We start from the raw sequence: 25,353 nt of genomic DNA, 5'->3' as shown, positions 1-25,353 counted from the left end.
GCTCATCCCAGGCTGGAGGGAAGGGCTGAGGGTGCAAGGTTTCTGTCTGAGTCAGGAGCCTTCCTAAGCCCTGTAACCCAGTAGATGCTTCATTGCTTTATTCCTTTAACCTCCTGCAGGCAGAGCTGCTCTTAAGGGACCCCGTTTCCCCCAGCCTCTTTCTAATCCAGTCTCTTTCTTTTTGTCTTTCTTATGTTTTAGATTCCTAAAGGTGTTTGTGCTGGTGCAAGAACCTCGGGGCGAGCTTGTCACAGAAGGAGAAACAAAATGGTCTGTTTACCCTGCAGGCAGTTAAAACACACCCATGGAAAGCCAGACTCCCACTCTTGTCTGGAGTTCCCACTTGAAAAATTCAGACCTAAATTCCATCCCAGTACCATTCAGATGCTTGCTCTTTTCCATGGCATGCTACTTGTGGCTCGGATTTCCTTATCAGCCTCTCCACTCTTCTGCCAGCCTGGCACAGCCCCTCTGTCAAACATAACACACACTTCTCCCAGCCCAGTCCCTCCCAACTTCTGTCAGAGATCTGCTGGCTGCCCTTGGACAGCCAGAGAGTCCCAAGCATGTTCTGGTCTGTCCTCTGTCCCCTTGTCCCTCAGTCCATCTGGATGTGCACACTGGTCCATCAGCATTCACATGGTGCCTTCAGTGCCAGACCTGCAGGTTCCTCTCACCAGAGAGCCTGGGAAGGAGGTGGAAAACCTCCCTGGACAGTGTCACAGCAGCTGGACTGGGCTCTCAATGTCACTATTAAATCTGATCCACATGCATCATTCAACATTCTGCCTTCCCCAAAAGGTCACTAATACTTGTCAGCCTTTATTTCTCTTTTTCCAAATCCAGGCTGATGCTCATTCCAGGTATTAAACCCCTCTGACCCTGCTGTTTCCTGAAACCCTTCAAGCTCACGTATGTACTTGTTTTCCTGCTTGTTCTGTCTGCCCCCTCCTGTGTCCCTGCTGTTCCTCACACACACACAGACACACACAGACACAGACAGTGGCATTTTGGTTGGCAGCCCTTGCTGCTGCTGCTCACAGCCCAGTTTGGCTCTGGTTTCAGCCTGCATGCTCGCCCTGTTGCCTTGCCTGCGCCCACCTTCCTCAGGGTCACGTTATTTTGTGGCTCGTGGTTTAATCTCTCTGCAGTTTTCTTTTGGTTGGTTTGTTTTTCAGCATTTCAGACCTGCCTTCTCTTTTTTGCATGACCTCCTGTGCGTTCTCATCAGTTCATGTTGGAATAACAGAGTTTTTTTAGATAAATAAAAGAGGAAAGAAAAAAAAAAAAAAAGAAACTGCACTGTTTCCTTCTCCCATCTTGTCATGGACTGGACCTGGACCCAGCAGCCAGACAGGAATTGTGACCACCCTGTTCTCACATGCTTTTGTTTGAAGCAGAAGTAGGATAAGTGATTCTGCACTTTATCATGTCATACAGTGGTAAGAGAACTACAATATCTCCAAAAACCACATGATCTGGACTTCAGCTGCCTAACAAAGGGTTAATTCCCTCTCTAAACTTCTACAAACTTCTATATTCTAACTTGGTTTCCCCTGAATTGTTACCATTGCTTGGGTTTTGCAGTCATGGACATGTTTGAGCCCTGCAAGAATCAGTTGCCACTAAATAGCTCCTGAGGGCCAAATGAATTCATGGATCCACACCTTGTTTGGGGGAATCTTCTGGCTCCAGTCCAGCTCCAGCATATTCTGTACAATCCCCACAAGTTGAGAAATGTTACATGGACGCCACTCTGGGCAGTGACCCCAAAATGAAACCTCTCAGGGTTTGTTTGCAGGCAGGTGGGTGTTGTTCTGCTGCCTGCTGGGCTGTCCTGCAGGGTCAGCACATCAAAACACAGCCCAGAATCTCAGAGTCTCTGTGTTGGGGATGAGGTGATGTTTGAGCTGGGTTATGTGTGGTGTTCATAGTTCTGTCCCTTTCTCTCCATTTAAGATGCCAACTTTTGTTTTTACCAAGTCCCTTGGTGCTACAGTACATCCTGTAGCTGTTGTGTGATGGTGCTTAAGAGTTGCCAGCATGAACCAGCAGAAGGTTTGTGATTTAAACCCAACCCAAATGTGCTGGGGCTGTTCTGCTGCAGCACTGGAGGGTCAGAACCCATAAATCACTGCCTTACCCCTGCTGCTGCTGTGGTCACTGAGCTGTTCAGATCAAGAGCAGAATGGGATCCCCCTGGTTGGCACCTGTGGCTTTGTGGGCTCCACTGCCAGGGGATCTAAAGGGTTGAACAATTAACAGGTGTGCAAAAATATCCTTAAAATATTTTTAGCTGCAGTATTTTTATTCTCGTGTCCAATGCACTGTTGAATCAGCAGCTAAGAATTCACTTTCACCTATTGTTGTGCCATCTATGTAAAAATTAGATCAAAGTTTGCTTTTCTATATTTAATCTGGGTGGACAGTATATTATTGTCAGCCTCTGTGGAACATTGGAACAATTGCAATGTCTGTGTTTCGAAATTGTGCTGTAGAAGGAGCATTAGCTTTAGCTGACTGATTGATTCCTGAAGTTTTATTAAAAGACCATGTATGGAGTTTTTATAAACTTGGCAAGTAGTTCCCAAAAGCCTGGATCTTAAAACTTATTTAAGGAATAGTCACAGTCATATCTCATAGTCTGCACATGTTTATTCTGCTGCTGTTATTCAGGGTAATGAATAATTTTTGTAGAATTTACCTTTGGCAAATGCTGAAGAACTAAATATGTGACTGGTTTATAAAAACTCTGCTTGGATTTACTAATCTTGCCCAGCAGCGTGGACTGTACATCCTATGAAATTTCATGATCCCCAGCAAAAGTCTCTAATGCCCTTTCTTAACACCTGTAAATAGAGAAGAAACATATTTACTGATACTCAAAGTTGTGTTTAATGCTGAGTATTTTTCAGAAGTTCATTTAGTTTGATGCATATTGTTCTTTGGTTTTTTGTTTTCCTGCCTGAAATGACAGAAGACCTAAAAGAAGCCAAATTCTATTTTAACATGATGATGTCGAGCACTTTTTTATTTGTATATGTGTGTGTATGTGTGTTTGAGCACTGATCTCGAGATCTTGGTGGCATCTCAGTGTTGTGATTTCATTGCCAATGTAAAAGGTTCTGGTGTTGCCCATTCATTTCTGGAGACAGAATTCAATCAAATAAAGTGCTTCCATTTGAAAGCGAATATTGACCTTGTAGCAATGAAACAAAGTCATCTGCATATTTAAATAAACATTTAATTCCAGAAATACAGTTTCACTGGACCCTTTTGATCAGCCAGACAGGAGGAAAAATGGATTTGTTGCTTTTCCCCCCAACAGAAGAGTTGGAGCCTCTTTGCTGGGGCTCTCGGGGCTGTTGAGGTGCAGCCATTGCTCTCCAGGAGCTGCTGCTTCCCTCATGTGTCCAGTGGAGAGAGGGAATTTGAATTTGCCTGTGGCTGCTGCTTCAGCCACAGAGAAATTCAGGCTAAAACTCCCCAGAGCTGCTCTCTTACTCCTCATTATTCTTCCTGACTCTGGGGTGGATTTGGGTTTTGCTTCCAGCTGTAAAATGTACATGGAACAAGTGGCTCAACACATTCCAGTGTGGTGCTGTTCCTGGTTCTCTCCTCAGAAAAGTGAGGACACATTTTCACCTGTGGTACCTGTTGGTTTTGTATTTTATTTTATATTATTTCCTACTGGAATTTTCAGAAGTAATAATTTGGCTCTGTCTGTACCTCTGACTGTCCCACAGAGCTGGGTCCCATCAGGTCACTTTCAGATTTGATTTTCTCAAACTTTGACCTTTCCAGCTGGCACTGAAGAGAGAATGAAGTGGTTGGGTCGTTTGTTTGTTGTTTTTGTTAACTTAGAAAGGCAAATGGGCTGTTGTGGCTGGAGCTGGTGTTGGGAAGGGCAGGTGGTTTGTGCTTTTTCAGGAGGAGCCTATCAGAACTGGGAACCTGGGGGAAAGATTGCATCTAAAGAGAGATCTGTACCATGGAATGCCTGTGGTGAATGCTCTGGTTTAGCTGCAAGCCTTGGCAGATGATTTTGATGCTGATTGGTTTTGTATTAAAACTCAGGCTGTTGCAAGCCTGGTAAGGAATGGTTTGGGCAGGGATGTGAGGATGTGCACGTGTGTCCAACACAGCAATGCCTCCTTCACCAGGTAATCCAAAAAGCAGGCACATTTCTGGGACTCTGGCTGAGGTGTACAATTCCATTCTGGTGTGCAGGGTTGTGAGTAATGTGTGTGTGTCTCTAGCTGAGAGAAAAGCCCCCAGCTCTTGGCCAGCTTCTCCATCACCCCTTGGTCCAGGTCACTGCAAAGAGCCCATCCAGGAGCCAAGATTTGCAGTTTTCCCACTCAGTAGGTGACACCTGGTGCTCCTTTCATCTGACAAATAATCTAGAGATTATTTTTGTTTCATACAGTCAAGCTGCTACATTTCTTCAGCAGGATTTCAGTTGTTCTTTGCCAGCACTAATTAACATCCCTGTCAGCTCAGGACAGATCAGGGCTGTTTGTGACAGGCTGCTGGTCTTTGGTTTTGGGCAATAATGAATAGGAGGGGGTGTTCCTCTGGCTCTCACTTGGATTTATCTTTCACAGAATCAGCACTGCTGACTTAAAATAGAAAAGGCACAACCAAAGGGGTGGGGGAGAGCTGGGGGTGTAGAGCTGAGCAAAAAGGGAGAAAAAAATTAACTAAGGTTTTTGTGTGGAGTGTTTGTGTGACAGTCACAGCAGAGCAATGGCTCTGCTCCCAGGAACAGGAACACAGGAACTGAGCTGAGGGCAGGGAACAGATAATCTGACACTGAGCTTTGCTCCATCAGTCCCCACTGCATGAACAGTTCTTTCTGCTCCCCTTTTTTGCAATTAGCAAAGGAACCTGATAAAAAAAGGGGGAAATTATTTGCAAAGTGAACTGATAAGAGATCAGCATTGGCACTGGCTCCCAGAGCTGTCTGAGGTGTGCTCAGAAGTGCCACAGTGGAGCTGGAGGAAAGCAAGGCTGCAGTTAGAGCTCAGGTGAAATCAGGATGCAGAACAAACCCTCCAGTCCTTGCCCAGAGCAGTCAGGGCTTTGCCAGAGCAGCCCTGGAGCTGTTTGTGGACCCTGAGCAGTCCCTGAGGGCAGTTCTTGGTGTCTCTGGGAAGGTCTGGAGCTGTTCAGTTGCTCAGGTGAGAGATTTCTTTGGAAGACCCAAGTTTGGACAGCTGACTCCAAGCTGCTCAAGTACAAACTGCATGTTCTTATTACCCAGCTCCAGCTCTGCTTCTTCAAACACCTCAGGCTCCAGCTGAGGCTGCAGCACTCGCTTGGGCAGGGAATTCCTGCTGCTCCAGCCCCTGGGGCTGCTTTAGAAACTGTAAATTCCCAGTGCCAGAGCCTGGTGTTCCCTGGGAACAGGCTGCTGACTGTGTTACCAAGGCAGGGGAATGGACCTGCAGGGATATTTGGCCACAAAACAGTGACAGGAAACTCTTGTAGAATCCTGGAACAGCTCAATGAAACTTCAACTCCTTCCCTTGCAAGTTACTTCCAGGATAACAATTCCAGGATAACAACATTGTCCATGAGCAGCACATCCAGACCCCCCCTGCCCAGGCTTTCTGAGGCACTCTCAGGTGCAATGGGGTTTATGAAAGGTGAAGGGAGGTCTGAAGGGGCACAGGATGGTTTAGTGGCCTCAGACTCCTCTTGCTGAAGGATCTGTCCCCACACAGCCTCTGCTCAGCAGGAAGTTTGGATTTTATTTTACATTTCATTTTGTTTTCTTCCTTCCCCCCCCTGCTCCCTGGAGCTGTCAGCCCCTCTCAGCAGGCAAGGCAGGCCTTGTTGAATGCACATGTATTTATTGTACCACTTTCAGCACAAGGTCTAACACTGAAGCACAGGAGTGTCATTACAGTGTGTACAGCACCCTCTGGAACACAGACAACACAGACATGCAGCCCTGCAGGCTCTGCAGCACAGCCCAGGGCTGCTGTACTGGGGAATAAAGACAGCTTGGAACAATGAGACTCTCAACAGTGGCTCATTCTCTGACCTCCCCTAGGGTCTGGCTGGCTCTAATCAAGCATCCCATGAACAGAACTGTAAAATTAACATGCTGAATCAATTATAGACAGTTTTTAAAGAAGTTGCTTTATGCAACAAATATTTGATCTAAAACAAAATGAAAAAAAAAGGAAAAAAAAGAAAAAAGAAACCATGAAGGCCACATTTTTCTTCTCAAATTCTCCTGTCCTACCCCCTTCTATCTCTAAGTCAAGGAGCAGCCTTTCCCTCCCTCCCATTTTTTGTGAGGAGCTCAGGAGGTCCCAGCTCCATGCAGGACAGACTTGGTGCTGTGGCATCACCCACACCATGAACAGAATTTGGCTCCTCAGGCCCAGCTCTGCCTCCATTAAACTGCTCTCAAAGCCTTGCAAAGATTCAACTCCTGGCTTGCTGCAGGATGAACAAAAAGCACGTTAAGAATGGCCCTGCTGAGGAAAGTGGAGTTGGGCCTTTTTTGCCCTCATTTCTGTCTCTGCTGCATTGGTGGCAGCAGAGCTGGGAGCAAATGGATTCAATGAGCCACTGTACACACACAGGACATCTGGAATGACCTCAGCACACAGGTGGGGCTTGTTTGCACAAAGAGCTCGTTCCTAAAAGCTGCTTCACCAGCCTGGGCCCTGCTCAGCCAGGCCCCAGCCCCAGGTGCCCCCTCAGGAGTGAACAAAGGGGCCCCTCCTCAGCCTCACCCCCTCAGCAGCTGAGGGCAGACAGACACAGGCTCAGGGCAGGGCCAGCCTGAAGAAGGCTTTGGGAAGGAGGAGCCTTCCAGCTTTGTTGTCCAAAAATGTGCTGAACATAGGAGAGCAGACACAAGGAGAAAATAAAATTCTGCAGGACCATGAAGGTGTGGGTTTGTGAGTGAAAGAAGGGAAGAGCTTCTTTCCAAATTTCTTAATAGACTGCAACTGAATTTGCAAGAATTCAATAAAGAGCAAAACTAGGAAGTCGTGACAGCACCACCAGCACAAAACCACAGGAGACCCCATGGCTTTACTCAGACTCAAACTCAGGTTTCTCTGCTTGCAACACTGCCTGCTGGAAACATAAATAATGTCTCATCTTTACATGTTTGAATTAAAAAGAGAAGTGCCAAAAGCAAAACCTGCAAGGAGCAGAGCTCAGTGCACTGGGGCCAAGCTGGGAGCGCTGGTTTGGTGGAAGCAAAGGAAGGGAGAGGGCTCAGGTCAGGACAAGCCTGTGACCATGGCTGCAGCCAGAGGGGAGGTGCAGCTCTGTGCCAGCCTCTCCCAGCACCACCCCGTGCTCAGAGCCACATGAGAGGAGGAGGAGGAGGAGGAGGAGGAGGAAGCCTGCCTGCACACACCTCGAGTCCCAGCCAAGGGAGGATTCCCAGCCTCCCGTCCCCACAGCGGTACCTGTGCGTCCCTGCCCTGCCCCTCTGCACAGATCACACTGCTCGTGTCTCTGCTTCGATCTTCTGCTCCCCGTGGAGGTTTTCCAGCTCCTGCACCTGGGCCACGTTCTGTCTGATGGCGATCTCGGGCCCCCCTCCGTACAGGGTGCTTAAATAAACCCAGGTCTCCTCAGAGATCTGCCCGTAGTCAGCACCTGGAAGGGAAACAGCAATCACCGGATGCAGCAGGAGGGAAAGGTCAGGGCACCACAACGCCAGGATTTCCCCTCCAAACAGCTCCCCACAAAGGCCCATCCCAGGAGGAGGAGGAGACACCGGTGGTCCCTCCACAAAGCCCCTGCAGTGCCACCTCCTGCTGGAAGCACCGGTGTGTTCTCCATTAATCCATGTCCACAAGCACCACATCTACACATCTTTTACATCCCTCCTCTTCCAAACTCTGACAGCCCTTCCCATATAGAAATTTTTCCTAATATCCAATCTAAACCTTGCCAGGCACTACCTGAGGCTGTTTTAACTTTGGGAACTGGACCACAACAGATGCTGAGAGAAGACCACATCAAAAGCAACACAAGATCAAAGCTCCAGCACAAAGGGGAGTGGTGGAAGGGGCCTGGGGAGCAGCAAGGCAGGAGCTGGGGGTCTGCAGAACCAGTCAGCAGCAATCTGGGCAGGCAGGAGCTGCCACTGGAGGACTGGCTCACTCAGGGCAGGGGCAGGGTAGAGAATTGTCATCCTCTGCAACACCATCTTGCTCTGTGATTTCATTATGCACAGCCAGATCCAGTGGAACAATCTCCTTTCCTTTTAGGAGCACCTCGGGCAGTAAGCACCAGCCTTACCCTGCTTGACTTGCACGTGGCCACCTGGTTTTGTGAGAGCAATCTTGGTGTTGTCAATTGGTCCAGGGGGCTCTGTAGGAGAACAAACATGTCAAAAACCATCTGATTTCCTTGCTGCCTCCACATTCAGATGCTTTCCTAATTTCTCTTGGTCATTTTTGTCCTGCCCTGGGGACCTGCAGGCAGCCCCAGTGGCTGGTGCCTGAACCCTGCCCAGCTTTGTCACCCCAGCCAGGGGCAGTGCTCAGCCCAGACCCAGCAAATGGACTCATTTCCATCCCCCCTGTCCCCCTGACAGACCCCAGTGTCTGATCCTTACCATTATCCTTGCCCTTGACAAAGGCCTCCCACTCCCGGAACCACTGCATGCTGATACAGTAGATGACACTTGGAGACTCCTCTGCCTGGAAAGCCTTGTTCAGCTGGGACAGAAACAGAAAGGACTCAGCCACTCCTGAGATCTTGGGGGGCCCTTCCATTAACTGTAAGGCCAGTTCTCCAGGAGAACCCCATGGAATTCCCTCCTCACCCCCTGCTCTGCTCACAGAGCAGGCACAAGACAAGGATGGTTTCACAATTTCTGTCTGCACAGCACTGCCATGCCCCAGCTGCCCCTCTGCACTGGGGAACCCCCAGGCCAGACTCCTGGCTGTGCTGCAGGTCACATTCTGGAAAACAGGCACTTTTCCAGGCCTGCATTCCCCAGCCCTGCCCTTTGCCTTGCTCCAGGTGCTTCCCATGCCAACCTTGATGAAGGTGTCGATTTCGATCCTCCTGCGCTTGGCCAGGGCTTCGATCTCCACTTGGCAAATGGAGCACACGTACAGATGGTTCACAGCAGGGCCACCCCCAAACCTGGGCACAGGGAGAGGCAGGGCAATGGAGAACTGCAGCAGAGTGGAAACTCTTCCCAGCCCTACATCCTACTGACAGGGATTTTTATACCACTCCAGACACTGCTGAGGGAGGTGCATCTACAGCTGAGGGCACAGAGCTGCCTTTACTGAGCCATATTTTCCTCTTCTGGCTCATCTCTTGCTATCTTTTTGGGACAGGCACTGATACAGCTCATCCTGGCTTAGATCAGGACACTCTACAAATACTGGGAGAAAGAATGGAATGGCCATATTCACCTGTTGTAGAGATATTCCCACACGTTTTGGGGCAGAATCACAACCAGGTCATCAATGTAATGGTATTTATTAGGAGGGATCCCTGTGGAGGAAAGGCAAGTGGAAGAGTTAATCAGGGATCTCATTACTGCTGTGTACAACAGACACAGATAGGAAGGCAGATTTTCCATTCTGAGAACTCTGATTCCAGAGTCTGCATTCTTTCCTAATGGAAGACAGAAGTCATAAGTTCATTAACTGTGGAGGTTTCTCAATCCACGGCCCTAATTTCCAATCAAGTGCTTCATTTCCAATTTAGAAGAGAGATTTACAAACACTGAGTGCTCCCCAGCATGGCTGATTAAACAGCAGCAGGCAGATGTGCTATCAGCTCCCTTCTCTAAACAAACCCCGAGGGCCAGCCCTGCTGACAGGGTAACACAGATAAACCCTGCCCTATCTGCTTTCTACAGGTTTGTTTTTAAACACAGAGAACTGAAAACTGTTGTTTCCCAGCACTAAACATCCCCCCAGGCCTCCAACCAGCAGCACAATGGGTAATTGTCTCATCCCTCCCTGAGCAGGCTGGAGTTTCTGCCAAAGATGATCCCACTGCAGCTTCCCCGGATCAGGATGGCAGCTGGAGCTTTTTTCCTGCATTTGGAAGCATCAGAGGTGCTGCTCCCAGGTCCCAGCCTTACCTCCATGGGAGCACAGAAAGGTGTGGTTGGTGATGGGCCCAGGCTCAGCAAAGGTGTTGAATTTATTGAGCCACTCTCGAGAGATGTAGAACTGCAGCAAACTGTGCTCCTTCATGCTGGCCAGGGACACGACCTTCTGACGCTCCCTCACAGCCTCCTCACTGCTTTTCCTGGAGCAGGGAGAGGAGAACTCCATGTGGGAAATGCATTTCCAGGTGTTCTGTGCCCAGGAAGGGGCTGAGGGCACAGCTCACCTGTAGAACAGCACGTAGGCTTCTGCATTCTGCACCACGGTCTCGTGCACCTCGGTGACGTACTGGTCATCGAACTCGTACCACTGGCCATTGATCACGTTCTGGCAGTAGGCAATGTAGTGCCCACCTGGAACAGAAAGCACAGCACTGCTGGGATCTGCAGTGCAGACAGAAGGCAGGCCTGGGATAATGGCAGCAGCACAAACAGGATTAGCTGCTGGCACAGAGCAGAGAGAGAGACAAAAAAAAAAAGGATAATTCCTGCTCAGGCAAGCTTTGCTGGAGCAGCAGAGCCTGGCACTGTCACCCTGATTTGCCTTCCTTGGAAGAGCCTCTCAGCAAGACTGAACAGTGGGAAAGGGTTTGAGCCAAGCCTGTGGGGAGGCTGAAAGAGCTGCAGGGGATCTGTCAGAAGCTGCTCAGTTCACTTTCCAAAGGGCAGAGGCTGCTCAGGCTGAGAATGGAGGGGTCTCAGGAGGTGTTGGCTATTCCTGACCACCCTCCTGCCTCACTCACACTCCTCCCACCCTGCTCCTCTCCCAGACAGGGACTCACTGCCAGCCGTGCCGTGGTGACAGATGACAGACAGGAGGTCGTAGGTGGTGATTTGGGACACACACTCCTTGGCCAGGAAGGGTCTCAGGTCCAGCCCCTCCAAGGGGAAGGAGACGTGGCTGTTGATCTTGAAGGAATACATCACCTCGTGCCGGAACCGCTTCAAGTGGATGCAAAGGATCTAAAAGACCAAGGACAGAGGAGACCAAAGAGCAGGTTTGCCATGGCAGCCCTGGGAGCACAGCACATCTCTGTGTGTCTGATCTTTGCAGGAGCTCTTTGCCTGTTTCTCATGAATCCTGCTGGCTCATCAGCTTAGACTGAGAAAGTCTCTTCTGATCTAAATACAGATTAGATATTTTTGCCACCAAAAACCCTGCTGGTTTTATTCTACCTCTGGCCTCCTGACCTCCTCAGTGGCTGCTAGAAGAGAATTAGGAAACAAGGTGCCTTTACCCACCTCTGGGAGCCGCAGGACTTTGCAGTACTTTACTCCATTCCGCAGCCTGAGGGAGGAAAAGAAATGAGCTGTGAGGACTCTCTAGAGCAAAGGCATAGCTGGGTCTTGCTCCCTTTGGAATCCAAGACAAATCCTGAATTCCAGCAGAATTGTCCAGGCAGAGGACACAGCGAAATATCTGACAGCAGTACAGAGAAAGAAAATTCCAGAAATAAAACTCCAGACATGCAACACAGAACAGATAATGCCAACTTACTTCTTACACCGTTCACAGCTGTACATGTTGTCCCCTGTAGAGAGAGGAGAGCCATAATGCATCTGCTCAGAGCATACAAGGCTGACACAGCTACCTTTCCAGACAGTGCAGAGAAAGCAGATTAAGAGCCTTTTGGGAAGGCCAGGGATGAGAAAAGATCAGAACAACTCCTCTCAGTAAGTGTAGGCAAGAAAGGGATGCAGCCAATTAGCAGGAAGGATGAGAAAGTGAAGAAACTGAGGAGCCACAGCACTCAACCAACCCACAGCTCTGCCTGCTCCTCACTGAGGACACTCTCACCCAGATTTCCCACCCCTGAGCAGGTAGAAATGATCCCTCCTGCTCAGCGATGCTGAGCTGCCAGCTTTTGGCACTGCCAGTCTCTAATGACACACCAAGGCAGGATTTATTGGAGATTTAATCTGCCTTTGAAATGCTTATGGAATGCTCCTCCATGCTGTCAGACCCCACCAAAAAAACTCACCCTTCAACTCATCTGCTGCAAAAAAGGCAGCAAGGCAATCCTCCAGTGTCACCACGGGACCCCAAAACCAGCTAGGGATACAGGACACCACAAATCTGCAGAGGAAAGGGATTAAGAGTTATAAATAAAATAGCTGAATGCTTTGGCACACAAAACCCCAAGTGGATGATAAATTTCCTTCTAGCTGTAGGGCCTAAGCTCATCCCACATCCCAGAGGAGCAGGGAAAGCACAGCTGCTCTCAGCTGATGTTCCTACTCAAACTGGAAATTATTTGGAAAACTACACCAGGAATTAATTTGCTCTGGAAGGCAAGTCTGAGGCAGCAGTGAGGGGTGATCAGCTGCACAAGAGCTCTCAAGGTGTGTGACAGATCTAGAGGAGCAGTAACAACTGCTCCCCATGGAAAGGCTCAAAGTCCTGTGAGGTACCACACACTGTCCTCCAAGGAAAGGTTCCAGCTGACATGGCCATGTTAACACCACTGGTTAGGGAGGGCTGCTTCCAGCACTGCAGGGCAAATCCCAGAGAACAGAGGTGCTGCAAAGGGAACACACCTCCGGATGTACTCCATGATGAAAGCAATCCAGCCCTGTGAGGCGTAGTTGTCCCCACATGCTCCTGTCTTGGCTGGCACATTTTGGTAAATGGCAGAGTGCAGCTTGGCCAAGTCCTCTTTCCCTGGGATTGGGAGTGACAGGTCCTGGAATGTCTCCACTGTTGTAGAAACCTGGAAATACCCAAGAGGAACAGGTCAGGGCTTCCCATGTGTGTAATGGAGCTGACACCTCACCTTCATCACCTTTTATCACTGCTTGGATTTAGCCTAGGCTAGAAACCTGAGCTGGCAGCAGGAGCAACTCCCTGTGGCTAATTATTCTTCCCTGCTGTCAGCACTGACTTCTTTCATGGCTTTTGTAGCACTGGACTCAGTTTCCTGATGTGAATGTGATACTGCTGGGTCAACTCAGTAACACAGATCAGCAAACACAGAAACACATCTCCTTGGCATGGCACATTCTCACCCCTCCCCTGCCACCACCTATGGCCACAGCAGCTGCATCCCACAGGGTTTGGAAAGAGCAGCACCATTCCCTAGGAAGAGATCTACGAGCACAAAGCCCATGCTGGTGAGTGGGAGGCCCAGGACACTCACTCTGTCACAGGTGAGGCACTGCACCAGGCTGAGGATGGAGCCGTCGAAGATGTCGGAAATCACACTGCGGTACCGGAGCTCCTTCTTCTTTTTCCCAGAAGCCTGCATCTGGGCTGGAGAACAGGGAATGGCCCTCTCAGTCTCCACAGAGTCACACAACCACATAAGGACAAGGGACAAGCATTGTCCTGATGTTCAGACCCCATCCCAGGGACGTGGTGAGGCAAGTTGTGAAGAGACATGGAGGACTCTGCTGCTGTGTGTGGTACAAGGGAGAGGAAGCCAACTGAGCCAACACCAGCTGGCTCTCAGGAGGCAGAAACTGTTGTACTGGAGACCTCCTGTTTCCAGCCTTTTACATGTTTAGAAGCCCAGCCCTGCCACAGACAGTCCCTGGTTTTCTGAGGTCTTGTGACACTTTGCTCCAAGCTTTGCATTTCACTTCCTCTCCCCCTCTGCCTCTGTACTTTGTCCCTTTTTTACCCCTCTGACATTTACCACGTGTTCCCCAAGTGTCTCACACAGGAGAAGACTCTCCACAGCAGGGACTGGCCAAATGCAAGGTTTTGTTTAACAACAAACCCCGTCCCCACACACACGTGCAGGCAGACAGAGTGGTTTTCATGCAGCCAGAACATCTGCAGCTGTGCTGACCTCAGCCAAGGGGCTGAAGAAAGAATGTCCTCATGCAGCAGCTGGAGGGACAGTGGTACAAGCACAAGCCATTGTGTTTGCAGACTGTGCAGCACTGAGGGATTTTGATTTGCAATTTGCTCTGGGAAGAAGGGACCAGTTTGATAACAACACAAGCCAGGCTCTATTCTGCAGCCTGACAGTGCTCCCAGCACTGCAGGGACATCTGCAGCCCTAATTCCATTCCTGTGAGCCCAGGATGTCCAAGAGGCAGGAAGCTCTGTCAGTAACAGCATCTTACAGCTCTCTGGCCCACATGCCATGAAATTCAAGTCTGGCAGACAAATGTTTATGTATTTCCACACTCCCCTAAAGGGACAGAGCCTGTGCCTGGGACTTGACAGCCATTTTATTAATGACAAACACAGCACACAGATGCAGACATTGATCATTTCAGGCCCCACACTAGAACATCACTGTGCCCAGAGCTTGACTTTATCTGCAGGTTTACTGTAGTCTTTGCCAAATACTATTTTAGAACACCCTGATGTCCAGGGGAACCAGCACTTCTTACATCTGTTAATCAAGAATTCATGATGGATTCCCTCTCTCCTTTGCTCTACATGCTCCCCCCTTTGCCTCCCAGCAATCCCTCTTTGCCCTACCTTTCTTGAGGATGTAGGAAGGTCCAAGCCTGGCAGGACTGGAGCGGGGAGGACTGCTGGACAGCTTGGAGTGCATTTCATGATGGACTGGACTGCAGGGGCGCGAGGAGCAGCGCACATAGGCATCATTGTCAGGTTCTGCTTGGGAAAATGGGGAGGGACAAGGGCACTGGTGAAAACCACAGCTATGAAAGGCAACTCCACTGCAATCTGTGTCAGCCTAGCTCTGTGCTCCAGCACAGAATCTTTCTCAAAGGCACAGTTCAGTGTCCATTAACTGTGCTGCTTGCACAGGCTGGCAGACACAGCTCCCGCAGTCACGGGAGAGAGTGCATACGGAGCTGTACCTAACAGCTAATAATTACATCCTAAAAAACCCCAGAAAACAACCTGCCATTTTTTCACACTTATGACTAATTAGATTTTGCAGCTTGCTCCTGTAGCCTTAAACCACACAGACAGCATTGCTGCCTTTCAGTGCCAGCTGGCAGAGTAAGATTCTTACATAAAGAAGCGTTGAAAGATCGGATATGTTCAGCTTGAGGTGACTCCACACTGCTGCTCTTTTCTTTTCCCTAAGACACAGAAATGCTCAAACTGCTTCTCCCTTTTTTCTCCCTAAAGTCCACAGTCCAACATTAGCAAATACCTTCTGCCATGCCTTTTCCACAGTTAGTATTTCCCCAGGCCAGCATATGAAATAAAGAGATGTACACATACCAAACCTTTTTTCTTAAAAGGCATCAATACAGTGCAGGCTTGGCAGAGGCAGCTCTCACTGCTGTGCCTTTACTCAGCTCACAGCCTAGCTAAGCACCTCTGGCTCATCAAGTACACTTACAGAGGCAATTGTGCACAAAGGCAGGGACTGAGGAAAACCTTGGATGCAAAATCTTTTGAAACACAGAGAAGGAACAATCCCACTATGTGTTTGCCGCTGCACTACATCATAGTGCCTGTGGAGGATGGTAACACATCTTCCTGGAAATATCCCAACTGAAAGAGGGGTATACCTGGTGTCCTGCATGGGCTGGCAGGACAGGGAGCTGGCAGCATCTCAGGTGAGGCTCTGCCATCCACTGGCATCATTGTAGTATCAACATCTGCATCCTCATCCACCTGCTCTGAGTTGCTGCGCCGATGGCCACATGAGAACTTCCTGTCCTTCATCCTCTCTTTCTCTGAGATCCCTCTCCCTGCTTCATCCTGGATCAGCAGCTCTGTCTCTGCCAGGGAGCTGCTGCCCATGCTCCCTGAGGTCCGACTCTGGCCCTCTCCTTCACCCCTGTCACTGCTGGAGTCACAGGACAGGAACTCGTCCTCTGAAGGGCTTCGGTCACCCTCCCGCTTGTCCTCCTGCTCGCTGCTGTCCATGTCCCTGGTCTCTGCAACGATGGGTTCCTTCAGTTCCTCGTGCAGCTGATCCATCAGGCAGCGCAGGAACTCCTGTGTGTCCTGAAAACCAGGATTCCATGTCAGTACCCAGCCAGAAACGGGGCAAAAGAGGAGATGGCTCCATTCACAGCTGATTCCAAGAGTGCCCACAAGGCTGAGCCTGCTCTGCAGCACACAGACCCAGCTGAAGCAGGGCCATGCACCAAAGGGCCTGTCTGTTACAGAAATGCTTTAACTCCTACATAATTAAAGGCCCAATTTTTTATCTGAATACCTTCAGCTGAAAGACTTTGAAAAGACAGGGAGCAGCTGTGGAAGGCCAATCAGGAGCACATTTATCAGGGGTTTGCCACAGATAATAGGGGAAAAGCAAGGAGAAACCTGATGAAAACAGCAGGCCCTGGAGAACAGCCTGTTTCCCACAAACACACCTTAGGAACACTGACTTCTGCTCATGGCAAGCCACCTCTTAGAGAGGGGAGATTAAAATCTTTAATAAACAGGGAGAGGAACCAGAAACTCAAAGCTATACAGCCCAGCTGCAAGCTCCTGAATTCATAATACATGGTAAAAGAGCTGATACCTTGGCTTCAAAGGAGCTGCTGGAAAGCAAGCTGGTATTTTGACAACTGCAGAAAGTTAATTACGACCTTTCAGTTGTTTTATGAAGTTTGGCTTTTAGCCTGCCCTGCCTACCTTTCAAATTTATCTCTTCAGATCAGAGTTTTCCAATCCAACGTATTTCACATCAAAGACAAATATAGAAGTTCTTTCATTAATCATTATTTTTATTCTTTGTTTTGATTTCTTGTCACTATCACAGTTTTGATGCTCTGTCACTTCTCTAGTAAATTTTCTAATCATAGTTTGTTGTTTACATTTTGTCATAAAGAACAAACAGAAGAGCTACACTGATAAAGACTTCAAAAGAAAAAAAAGGATACTACCTTTAAATAAGACTTAGTTTTGCTGTAATTCCCCAGAAAAAGAATATAGAACATTCATATCTTTGAATTTTTAGTGCAGCTTTATCCAGGTTCCTCAGCTCTGACATGAATAAATAATAACAAACTCCCATAGAGCACATATCAGTAGATCTCAAAGCTATTTATAAAGGATTTGACCACCATCATTTCAGAGGTGAGCAAGCTGACACGAGGAAATGAACTGATTTGGTACCAACAAGGCAGAGGCAAGCCTGGAAAAGAATCCAGGTCTCCCAAATCCCACCCAAGTGCTCTATCAGATCACTGATATTGACACAGAGAGGCCATGACCCCTGAGCTCAAGCTCTTCCTTCTAAACACAAGCACCAGCACTGCAAGAATGAAATTCTCTGTTTTTGGAATAATGACATGGGTTTTTTCAGCCCCCACCTGCTGTGCATAGCCTCGGAACATGGGATTGACAAGCTTGATTCCATGGGAGAGACTGCTTGGAACAACATAACTTGGGCTGTTTAGAGATGGAAAAAGAAAAAAGAAAAAGTCAGTTTGCATATTGGGCTTGGAGCCAGTTTGTCTAACAGGCCATAACAGAGGGTGTGGTGTGTAGTTAAAGAGGCCAAAAGATAATTATGCACCTGCAAAGCCTGAGCAGGGATTTCTGCATGAACTGGGTGACAAAAACACCAAGAGACAAAAACACCTTGCAGTCATTTCAGTCTGTCTTTCCAGAGAGACCCTCCCCCAAAACACATTTCACTTACAGCTCTGTCACACTTTGAGTGTGGGAAGTGATTCTCTCATTCTCTCCAGAGCAGAGTTTAGCAATTAGTGACTTTGTTTGATTTTCCAGCACCATGTTTGTCTCAAAATCTGGGCAGGCTGATCACCCAGTAAATGAGATCAATTCAATCAATGTTGAAATGACATGATATTGCTTCAAAGCCTGCAGCCTCCTCCTTCACAAAGACACAGTTCACCTTGCTCCATATCTTACTTATTCCTTGTTAATAATGAACTTGAGGCAAACATGCAATGCCATTTAAATTCCTCTTTTGCTGGGGTTTAATTTATTGCACAGAGCAGACCAGATTTAAACAGAGCTACCTAATTTTGCACTGTCCTTTGAACTGGTCCAGAATTTGAATCAATAGCAAACCAAAATGTCACCTGCATTTTCCACTCTCTTCAGTAAAAATCTCTGAATCACTTTTTTCATCCAAATCATCAATTCCTCTGCTAATCAAGAGCAGTGCAATTAAGTGCTGGCCACTGAAGTCCATGTAAAATACTTGGAGATAGCCCCAGGTATTCCCTCACTCCATCATTTTTTTCTTCATTGCCAACCGGGAAACTATATTTAAAAAAAAAAAAACTCTTTCTTTTTAAAATTGTAATATTAAGAATGAATTCTTTTCACTGACATCAGTGTGCCCATTTCATCACCAGCAGCAGGAGATGGGATCTCCTGGATCCCAGGGAATTCTCACATCCCCATCCACACAGGGGGTTAAATCACTGCCTCAGAAAATGCCCTTGTCCCTGAGGATCAGATTTCCTCTCTGCCATGCCAGAGCTCAGAAGCAGCACACCTCTGAAACCTGGCCAGGTTAGATCAGGGGTCACCACTCACCGTTTCTTGTGCCAAACCTCAGACACCAACTTCTGGTAACTTTTGCACAGGGCAGGTTTCTTATCCGTACGGACCAGTCCACCACATTCCAGGAAAAACTGTGTCAGAGGTGGGCTACAAGAGAAGGAAAAGGAGAACAATTCAGCCCACAGAAATTTTTCCTCTGCTTCTATTTATTTATCAATACTTCATGCAGGCCTTATCAAAAGCATGCTTAAGGTACTGATTTTAAACCAAGGGAAGAAGGGATTCCAGATGCCAATGTGACTCCTCACTTGGATCAAATGAAAAAGGCTGATCTGAACCTGCTCTCAGTACAGAAAAGGTCCTGGAATTGAGTTTCAGCAGGATGGCTAGAGAATATTTTAGGATATAGGTTATTAGAATGATATCAGTGAGGAGAATAAAGAGACGTAAACATGACTTTCTCAGGGATAAATAATTTCTGTTGCAACAGAAATGATGAAATTTTACTTCAAGCATTTGTCTAAACATGAGTCTTGTACATAGCCACAAGCTGGCTGGTCCCTCAATTTCCTACTGTAACACTTCTGTTGCCCTAAAAAACCACTATTTTTTTCTGTCCCCAGCCTGGCTAATCTCTCTTTGCAAGACTCACGAAGGTTTCAGATCAGAGGTGACACTTTTGGTATTTAGTGAAGTCAGTTATGACAGCACTGAAAGCCCTAATGCCTACCAGTTTGAGAGAGCCTGAAGTGCTGCATTCATGTAGCAGGAGTTCCCAAGATTTTTCATTCCAGTAAGGCCTAAAGCACAAACAAGAGAGGGATGAATCACTTTCAAGATGTGCTGCTTTCTATATTCCTCCCCAAGGAGAGGGAATCCAGCCCTTTCTAGGCAGTCTCCACATTCTGCTGCCAGGAACCCTCTCAGTGCAGGTCCTACAGACTGCAGAGTTGCCCTGCCAGCTCTTTCATCAACTCAATGCAAAGTTACCTCTTGGTTTCAAATCATCATCCTCTGATTCAGATTCGCCTTCATCAGCCACTGCAATGGGAACAGCTTTCAGAGGGTGAGCAGGCAAAGGAGAATCCTAGATTAAAGGCAGAGAAATAACTATCAGTTACAGGCCTGCTTTGAAAGATGAGATGTGAGAGATATTATCTTACATATAAATCAAGCCAGCCTTCAAGAAAAGTAGGAGAAGGAAGAACAAGTTGCCCTGTCTAGCCTTCTCTCTGAGGCAGCAGGGAGTGGAAATATTGTCATTACTGCTTCCAGTACACGTGATAAGAAACATCAGGAATGAGCAGCAGTGTCACATGGACATGGTGTTTCTGGTCTGACAGCTGAAAATTCCATGGGCCATGCATTGGAAACGAAAATGTGACAGACAGGCTCTTCTCACATGCAGATACCCCATTGGAAAGGTTAAAAATAAAGTCAGAATGGATATTCAAGTCATAAAATCACAGCATCATAAATTATTTGGGTTGGAAGGGACCACAAAGCTCATCTAGTTCCCACCCCTAAATCATTTGTCATTTTGCTGGGACACCCTGTAAGTCAGGGCTAGCGGTGCCCTGGCTCCAGGCAGCCACTGTCAGTGAAGGTCTCCCCATCACAGCAAACACTGCACCATGGCAGGAATCACTTGGCCAATTTCACACCAGGCAAACCAAACCTGGCCAGGCTCCCAGGCCTGCCCTGCGTGCCACAGACCCACCGGCTCAGGGAACTTGCTGGGGGGTGAGGGGGGCTGAGCCAGGCGCTGCTCCAGGAACACTTCCCTCTCACAGGCATAGCACCACACACGGAACGTGGTCAGGTTCACTGTCAGGTTGTGCTTCTTGGCCTGGAAATCCAAAATGAAACAACAGATATCCTCTGGCAGCTGGCCTGAGCTGGAGTACAGGACTACCAGGACACAGAACAGGGAAAATCCAATTCTATTTAAATGTAGGGAACAGAGACAAGCTCACCTGTGCATGAAGCGTGCTGTGGTCAGCAAAGGACTCCCCACAACCAACATAAGGACAACCAATCTAGAGAGGGGAAAGAGCCAAAGCACAATGGGCACATCAAGTTAAGACTCTTTAGCAAACAGTCTGTAACTCCAGTCCCAGCAGCAGCAGCAACTTCAGAATTATTTTCCTGGTTTTCTAACCTGCTTTTTATTCAGGGCCCAAAACAAGATGGAAATTTAGAATTGATGGAACTTCAGAACTGATTTAAGAAACAGGAACCAGGTTTGCACTCAAAGTCTCTGTTCCAAGGCCATTGCTCCAACAGGGATCTCATCTGAGCAGCCCAAGCCTGGGCATTCCAGTGTAAAAATAAACAGTCCCTGCCTGCCCCAGTGTCCCATGGATTCCCTCCCTTCTCACTTCCAAGGTGTCACCTGCAGCCCCTCCACAGGTGCCAGCAGAGGCAACACCCAGCCAACCACCATCACTGGGGAACTCATTATCTCCTACTGGGAAGAGCAAGGACAGTCCCCTACAGGGAGAGAACTGTTACATCTTGTCAGACTGAGACAGTGTTACCCTTTCAGTGTTACTGGACAGTCTCCTCCTTGGAATCCACCAAAAAACAGTGTATAGTTCTACTGTGAGCCCCTTCTTTGCTCCCCACTATTTTTTCAGTATAAATGCTATTTGAGTGAAGCCCCACTACATCATGCACACAAACAAGCCATTTTTACCTGAAGACAAGCCCAGAGGTTTGGTCCCACAGCTCCACAAGACTGGCAAGTTCCCTGTGTATTGATGATAAAAGAAGGCTTGTTGTTTGGTTTTTAAGTAACCAAGTCCTTAAAGAGTGAGAAACCTCTATAAAACAGCCAACCTTCAGCTCACAGTATTTCATCCCTTTCACCACACTTCCAATCAAATACACAATTGCACCATTTTAGATAAGTGACACATTCAAGCAGGATAAAATGACGGTGAGAAATCTGTAGGGTCACAAAGGGTGATTTATGGGACATGTGGGTACATCAGTGGGGGAAGGAGAGTTTCCCTCTGGAGAGAGGCAGGGTTTTCTTCAAAAAGCAAACATGCAAATCCATGCACAACAGCTAAAAGGGAAAGAACTGAGAGCCACAACCCTGTACCTTGGATTTGAGCAGCAGATCATCCGTGGTCACCTCTCCTATGGAATCCAGGTGGGGACAGATGTCCCTTGTATCCCCCATTTTCACCAACACTCATGTGAGGAGGGTTTCCTAGGACAAGAAAGGATGGCTCCTTTCACAGCAGGTCAGATTGCAAGAAGATACCTGGGCATGTTGTGCATATTAGAGTTCCAGATCTATCTTTAAGGTTCAGAGATTGAAACAAATCTGGCACAGTCTGGCCCCACTGCTGAGTGGCTGCATTGTGTTATTGTAGGGAAGGAGCAAAGCCATGGGGAGGAGAAAGAAGCAAATAAAGCTAATCATCTATATCATGGAATGTGCCTTCAGAAATGCTGGGAGGTGCTCAGCACACAGGCACAGCTTCAGCTGCAAAGATACAAATCTAATTAGCTCATTTGCATGAAAGCCTGATGAAAAGTGAAAGGTGCTGCAGCCCATGACCAGTACTCAGCCTGTGGTGTCTGTGAGCTTCATGCACCCAACTGTGCTGATCTGAATCTAACATTTCCTTGTCACACTTCTTCATCAAACATTAAAAATATGATTAGTTCTAAATGAAGCTGGGCAAGAGGGAAATAGACTTAAATGAACTGTAACACCGATAAGCAGGCTCCAGTCTCTGAGGAATTTACCATTTCATGGGCAGATTTTTAACAGTATGAGCCACATAACTCAAAGCCAGTGCAAAACACAACAAAACACTGTTCCACCCAGCTCAGACATCCAAGCACCACAAGAACAGATGATTTCACAGCTTATGAACACAATAAACACTTTTATGGTGGTCCATGGATATGTAAAAGACTTCAAATATGTCTCAGTAACACACAGCTATAAAAAAATGAAGAGTTTGTGGTTTTTTTAAGCATAGTTTAAATAACTTTGCTCATGGCTGTTAAAAAAGTAGAAAAGAAGATAAGTGATATTAATAGCACAGACAAGGATCCAAAATATTACAGTTGGCTGGAAATGAAGCAGATGTGAAGAGCCCACATCATTGCAATAAAGAAGTGGAAAAATCTGATGAACTCAATGTTAATGACTCCAGCAGCCGCATGGCTGCTACACTCTGCTTCTTTCACATTTTGAGGACATTTGAAACAACTCCCAGTGTTATCTGGTCTGAATCACTGGCAGGAGGGAGAAAAGAAAAGAAAGATTATAAACGAGTAGGCCATATCAGTAACAATTATCTTGGGAATGGAAAAGCTTGCCTAGCACCTTGTCTTGGCAGAAGATAAACCTCAAGGCTAATTTTACACTGTTTTCCCAGCACTCTTTAGAACTCAGTAAACTGATGGGAGGAGCAAAGGGAGAAGAAATCATATGTGTATGGTAGAAAACACCACAGGGGTGCTGACCTGGATCTCAGTAACTTGTGAAGAAAAGCTTAACAAAGAACAAAGCAATTTCATGCAGTTTCACAGAGAAGGAACATAGCACCGTGTAACACATATTGATTGAAAATACAAATGACAAGAGCACAGTAGCTTTGACTAACACATGAAACTGGGACATTTCAGGCTCTGAGTTCCTTCACCAAAGCAGAACCCTTTTCCCAAATGCATCAGCTGGTCCAATTAAAAAAAAAAGTACCAATGCTGCATTTGCTACTTCACCATCCTTGGTTTCTTATCTCTCTCCCAGATGTTCCCCAGAAAATTTAATGAACAAAATACTGGTTTAAAATGAATTCCAGACCTCATATCTTCACCAGCTTAAACTAACTGGGAACTGGTTTTGAAGCACACTTTGTTAAGTAGAGTCTTCTGGATGTGGATGGTTTCAGTGCATTCCCTGGGACCACTCCTCTCCTCAAAGTCAAAACCATGTCTTTAGAATCTCCAGCACTGGGGGGCTGATCTTCCCACACAACACTTCCCTTTCTGAACAATGCAGGGAAAAGATCATTTTTGCCTCTCAGCCCTGACCACACACACCAGAATAAGGTTTGTGAGTGTTCAGAAGGAAATATTCAACTTCTGTCTTCCCATGACTCTGCCCTAAGAGCTATAGCTGGCACACACAGCTCTAATTCTGCTCAGGAACCCAGGAATTTCATAAAAGCACTGCCAGAGAGCTGAACTGTGCTTGTCAAAATGTACTGTGTACGATGGGAAAAGAAGTTACCCTACAACAAGTCCTTCAGCCTGTCTTTCTCAAGCACCACTGAGGGAGGACAGTACACGAACATGTCAGAACAGCTCCTCCGTAACTGCAACCTACTTTCAGTCGCTTCAGCTGCTGCCAAACCCAGCCTCTCTGCCTTCCTTCTACAGGAACACATTTCTAGGTTTTTGCTGGTTGTTTTTTTTTTTCCTTAAAACAACTGTGTGGTTTCATACCAAAGCTAGAGCCAGCTGTCAAGAGTTTCAGATCCTTGTAGGCTGACATTCTTCAGAGCAACTGCACAAATAAATCTTTGCACTGTTCGTCTACAAAACAACTACCAGGTCTGGTCTTGCATAACCTACCAAGGAAAGAAGTATCTGCAGTTGTGCTCCGAGACATTTTATACTTGAGATACTGAAAAAAGAAATATTTACCAAACTGCCCTAGTGACAAGGCAGAAGCAGAAAGCAGGTGCTGCTGGCTCGCAGCTGCATCAGGTATGGTAAAACCAAGAGGTTTATGTGCACCCCGCAAAGGAGAGCAGGTCTGAACACTGATTTATTGTGGGAGATCACAACACGACTCACCTAGAGATTTAGCTCTCAGGCAAAAACCACCTGAGGGAAATCCCCCCTAGCCCGCTATGTCACTCCTCAAGCGCAGCAGACCCCAGAATACAAGTCCCCTCCTGCCAGACGCTACAGCTGCTGGACACGAGTGAGACTGAACAGAACCAGCCTAAAGCCGCACGGTCCCGCTCCCGGGATCGGCAGCAGCCCCTGGGGGTGCAGGGCCGCCCCCAGGCCGGGGCACAGCAGGATCCGGCCCGGAGCCCCCGCGGCCGCGGCTGCTGCATCATCCCCGGCGCGGCCCGGCCGCCCTCCCCCCGCGCAGCCCCGCGGCCGCGGCCCCGCCGCCCCGGCCCGCGGCCCTCGCTCACCTGCGGGATGCCCGGGGCGCCACCGCCCCCGCCCCAGGCCGGGCTACCGGGAAGGGCCGCGGGCCCCGAGCGGAGCGGGGAAGCGGCGGAGGAGCGGCGGGTGCCGCGCAGGCCGGGGGAGGAGCGGGGGCCGGGCCCGGCGGGGCGGGGCGGGGAGGGACCGAGCGGAGGAGGCGGTGGCGGCACCGACCCCGCGGGGTCCCGGGGTCGGGACTGAGGGCTCCCCGAGCAGTCGGGGCTCAGCCTCAGGGCCGGTGCTAGAGGGGCGAACCGCCGCTCGTTCGGCCGGGGACCCAACAGAGCGGCTCGGTGCCTCGGTCAGCGGGGAGCAGCCGGCTGAAGGAGCCGCGTCCCGCCCCAAGGGCTGGGCTGCAAACCCGGGTGTGGGACCCACGCTCCCCACGGCGCCTTCTCCCCACGGCGTCCCTGACAGGCACCGGCCACCGGCCGAGGCTGCGCTGCTGGGACTGCGAGAAATGGACCGAGCCTCGTGACTTACACGAGGTGTTCCCAGAAAAGACAGGGGGTGGCCCGGAGTAAGGGGGGTGACACGAGGGCTCCCGGCCCGGTCCGGGAGGGCACGGGGCGCTGCGGGCCCCGCTCGCCGGCCCCGCGGCTCCTGCCCGGCCGAGGTGCGGGCACAGGGGCGGTGCCGCCCGGCCTCGTCG

The 25,353-nt window shown here is 48.6% G+C and overlaps 2 protein-coding genes across 6 annotated transcripts in view; one reads left to right on the top strand and one right to left on the bottom strand.

Annotated features, from left to right (window-relative positions):
* The window catches only part of FNBP1 (formin binding protein 1), a 93,236-nt gene extending 89,980 nt beyond the window's left edge, over positions 1–3,256 (top strand). The window contains exon 20 of the mRNA XM_071454336.1: positions 202–3,256. Coding sequence (XP_071310437.1) covers positions 202–209 — 8 coding nt within the window. The 3' untranslated portion in view covers positions 210–3,256. The remainder of the gene's footprint in view (positions 1–201) is intronic.
* On the bottom strand, positions 2,796–25,323 carry USP20 (ubiquitin specific peptidase 20). 5 transcript variants are annotated; one of them, XM_071454332.1, is made up of 25 exons: positions 24,686–24,838; positions 21,610–21,720; positions 21,199–21,252; positions 20,477–20,539; positions 20,179–20,349; positions 19,491–19,587; positions 19,231–19,300; positions 18,534–18,647; positions 17,333–17,411; positions 15,575–16,016; positions 14,562–14,699; positions 13,264–13,376; positions 12,665–12,837; positions 12,109–12,203; positions 11,625–11,658; positions 11,369–11,414; positions 10,909–11,089; positions 10,354–10,480; positions 10,100–10,269; positions 9,420–9,501; positions 9,033–9,141; positions 8,606–8,708; positions 8,287–8,358; positions 7,446–7,638; positions 2,796–2,849 (listed from the first exon to the last, which is right to left on the bottom strand). In XM_071454332.1, exons 2-24 carry the CDS (start codon positions 21,688–21,690, stop codon positions 7,478–7,480), a joined length of 2,775 nt encoding a protein of 924 aa, XP_071310433.1. In that variant the 5' UTR covers positions 21,691–21,720; positions 24,686–24,838; the 3' UTR covers positions 2,796–2,849; positions 7,446–7,477. The 5 variants fall into 5 exon arrangements, with proteins under 5 accessions (XP_071310433.1, XP_071310432.1, XP_071310430.1 ...); XM_071454331.1 differs by lacking the exons at positions 2,796–2,849; positions 24,686–24,838 and adding an exon at positions 25,185–25,323 and having other exon boundaries at positions 5,839–7,638; XM_071454329.1 differs by lacking the exon at positions 2,796–2,849 and having other exon boundaries at positions 5,839–7,638.
* Positions 25,324–25,353: the final 30 nt, after the last annotated feature.

Source organism: Agelaius tricolor, unplaced genomic scaffold (assembly GCF_023055355.1).
Source record: "Agelaius tricolor isolate 1412-34295 unplaced genomic scaffold, bAgeTri1.0.p SCAF_38, whole genome shotgun sequence".
NCBI classification, from domain to species: Eukaryota; Metazoa; Chordata; class Aves; order Passeriformes; family Icteridae; genus Agelaius; species Agelaius tricolor.
The sequence above is the reverse complement of the archived record's forward strand: the minus strand, read 5'-3'. Positions and strand labels throughout refer to the sequence as shown.

Coding starts and splice junctions, on each gene's coding strand:
- USP20 (XM_071454331.1), bottom strand. CDS start 21,690: ATGGGGGATACAAGGGACATCTGTCCCCACCTGGATTCCATAGGAGAG. Junction 21,253..21,609: donor ATCTGCTGCTCAAATCCAAG/GTACAGGGTTGT, acceptor ATCAATACACAG/GGAACTTGCCAGTCTTGTGG. Junction 18,648..19,230: donor CTTCAGGCTCTCTCAAACTG/GTAGGCATTAGG, acceptor CTTCTCTTGTAG/CCCACCTCTGACACAGTTTT.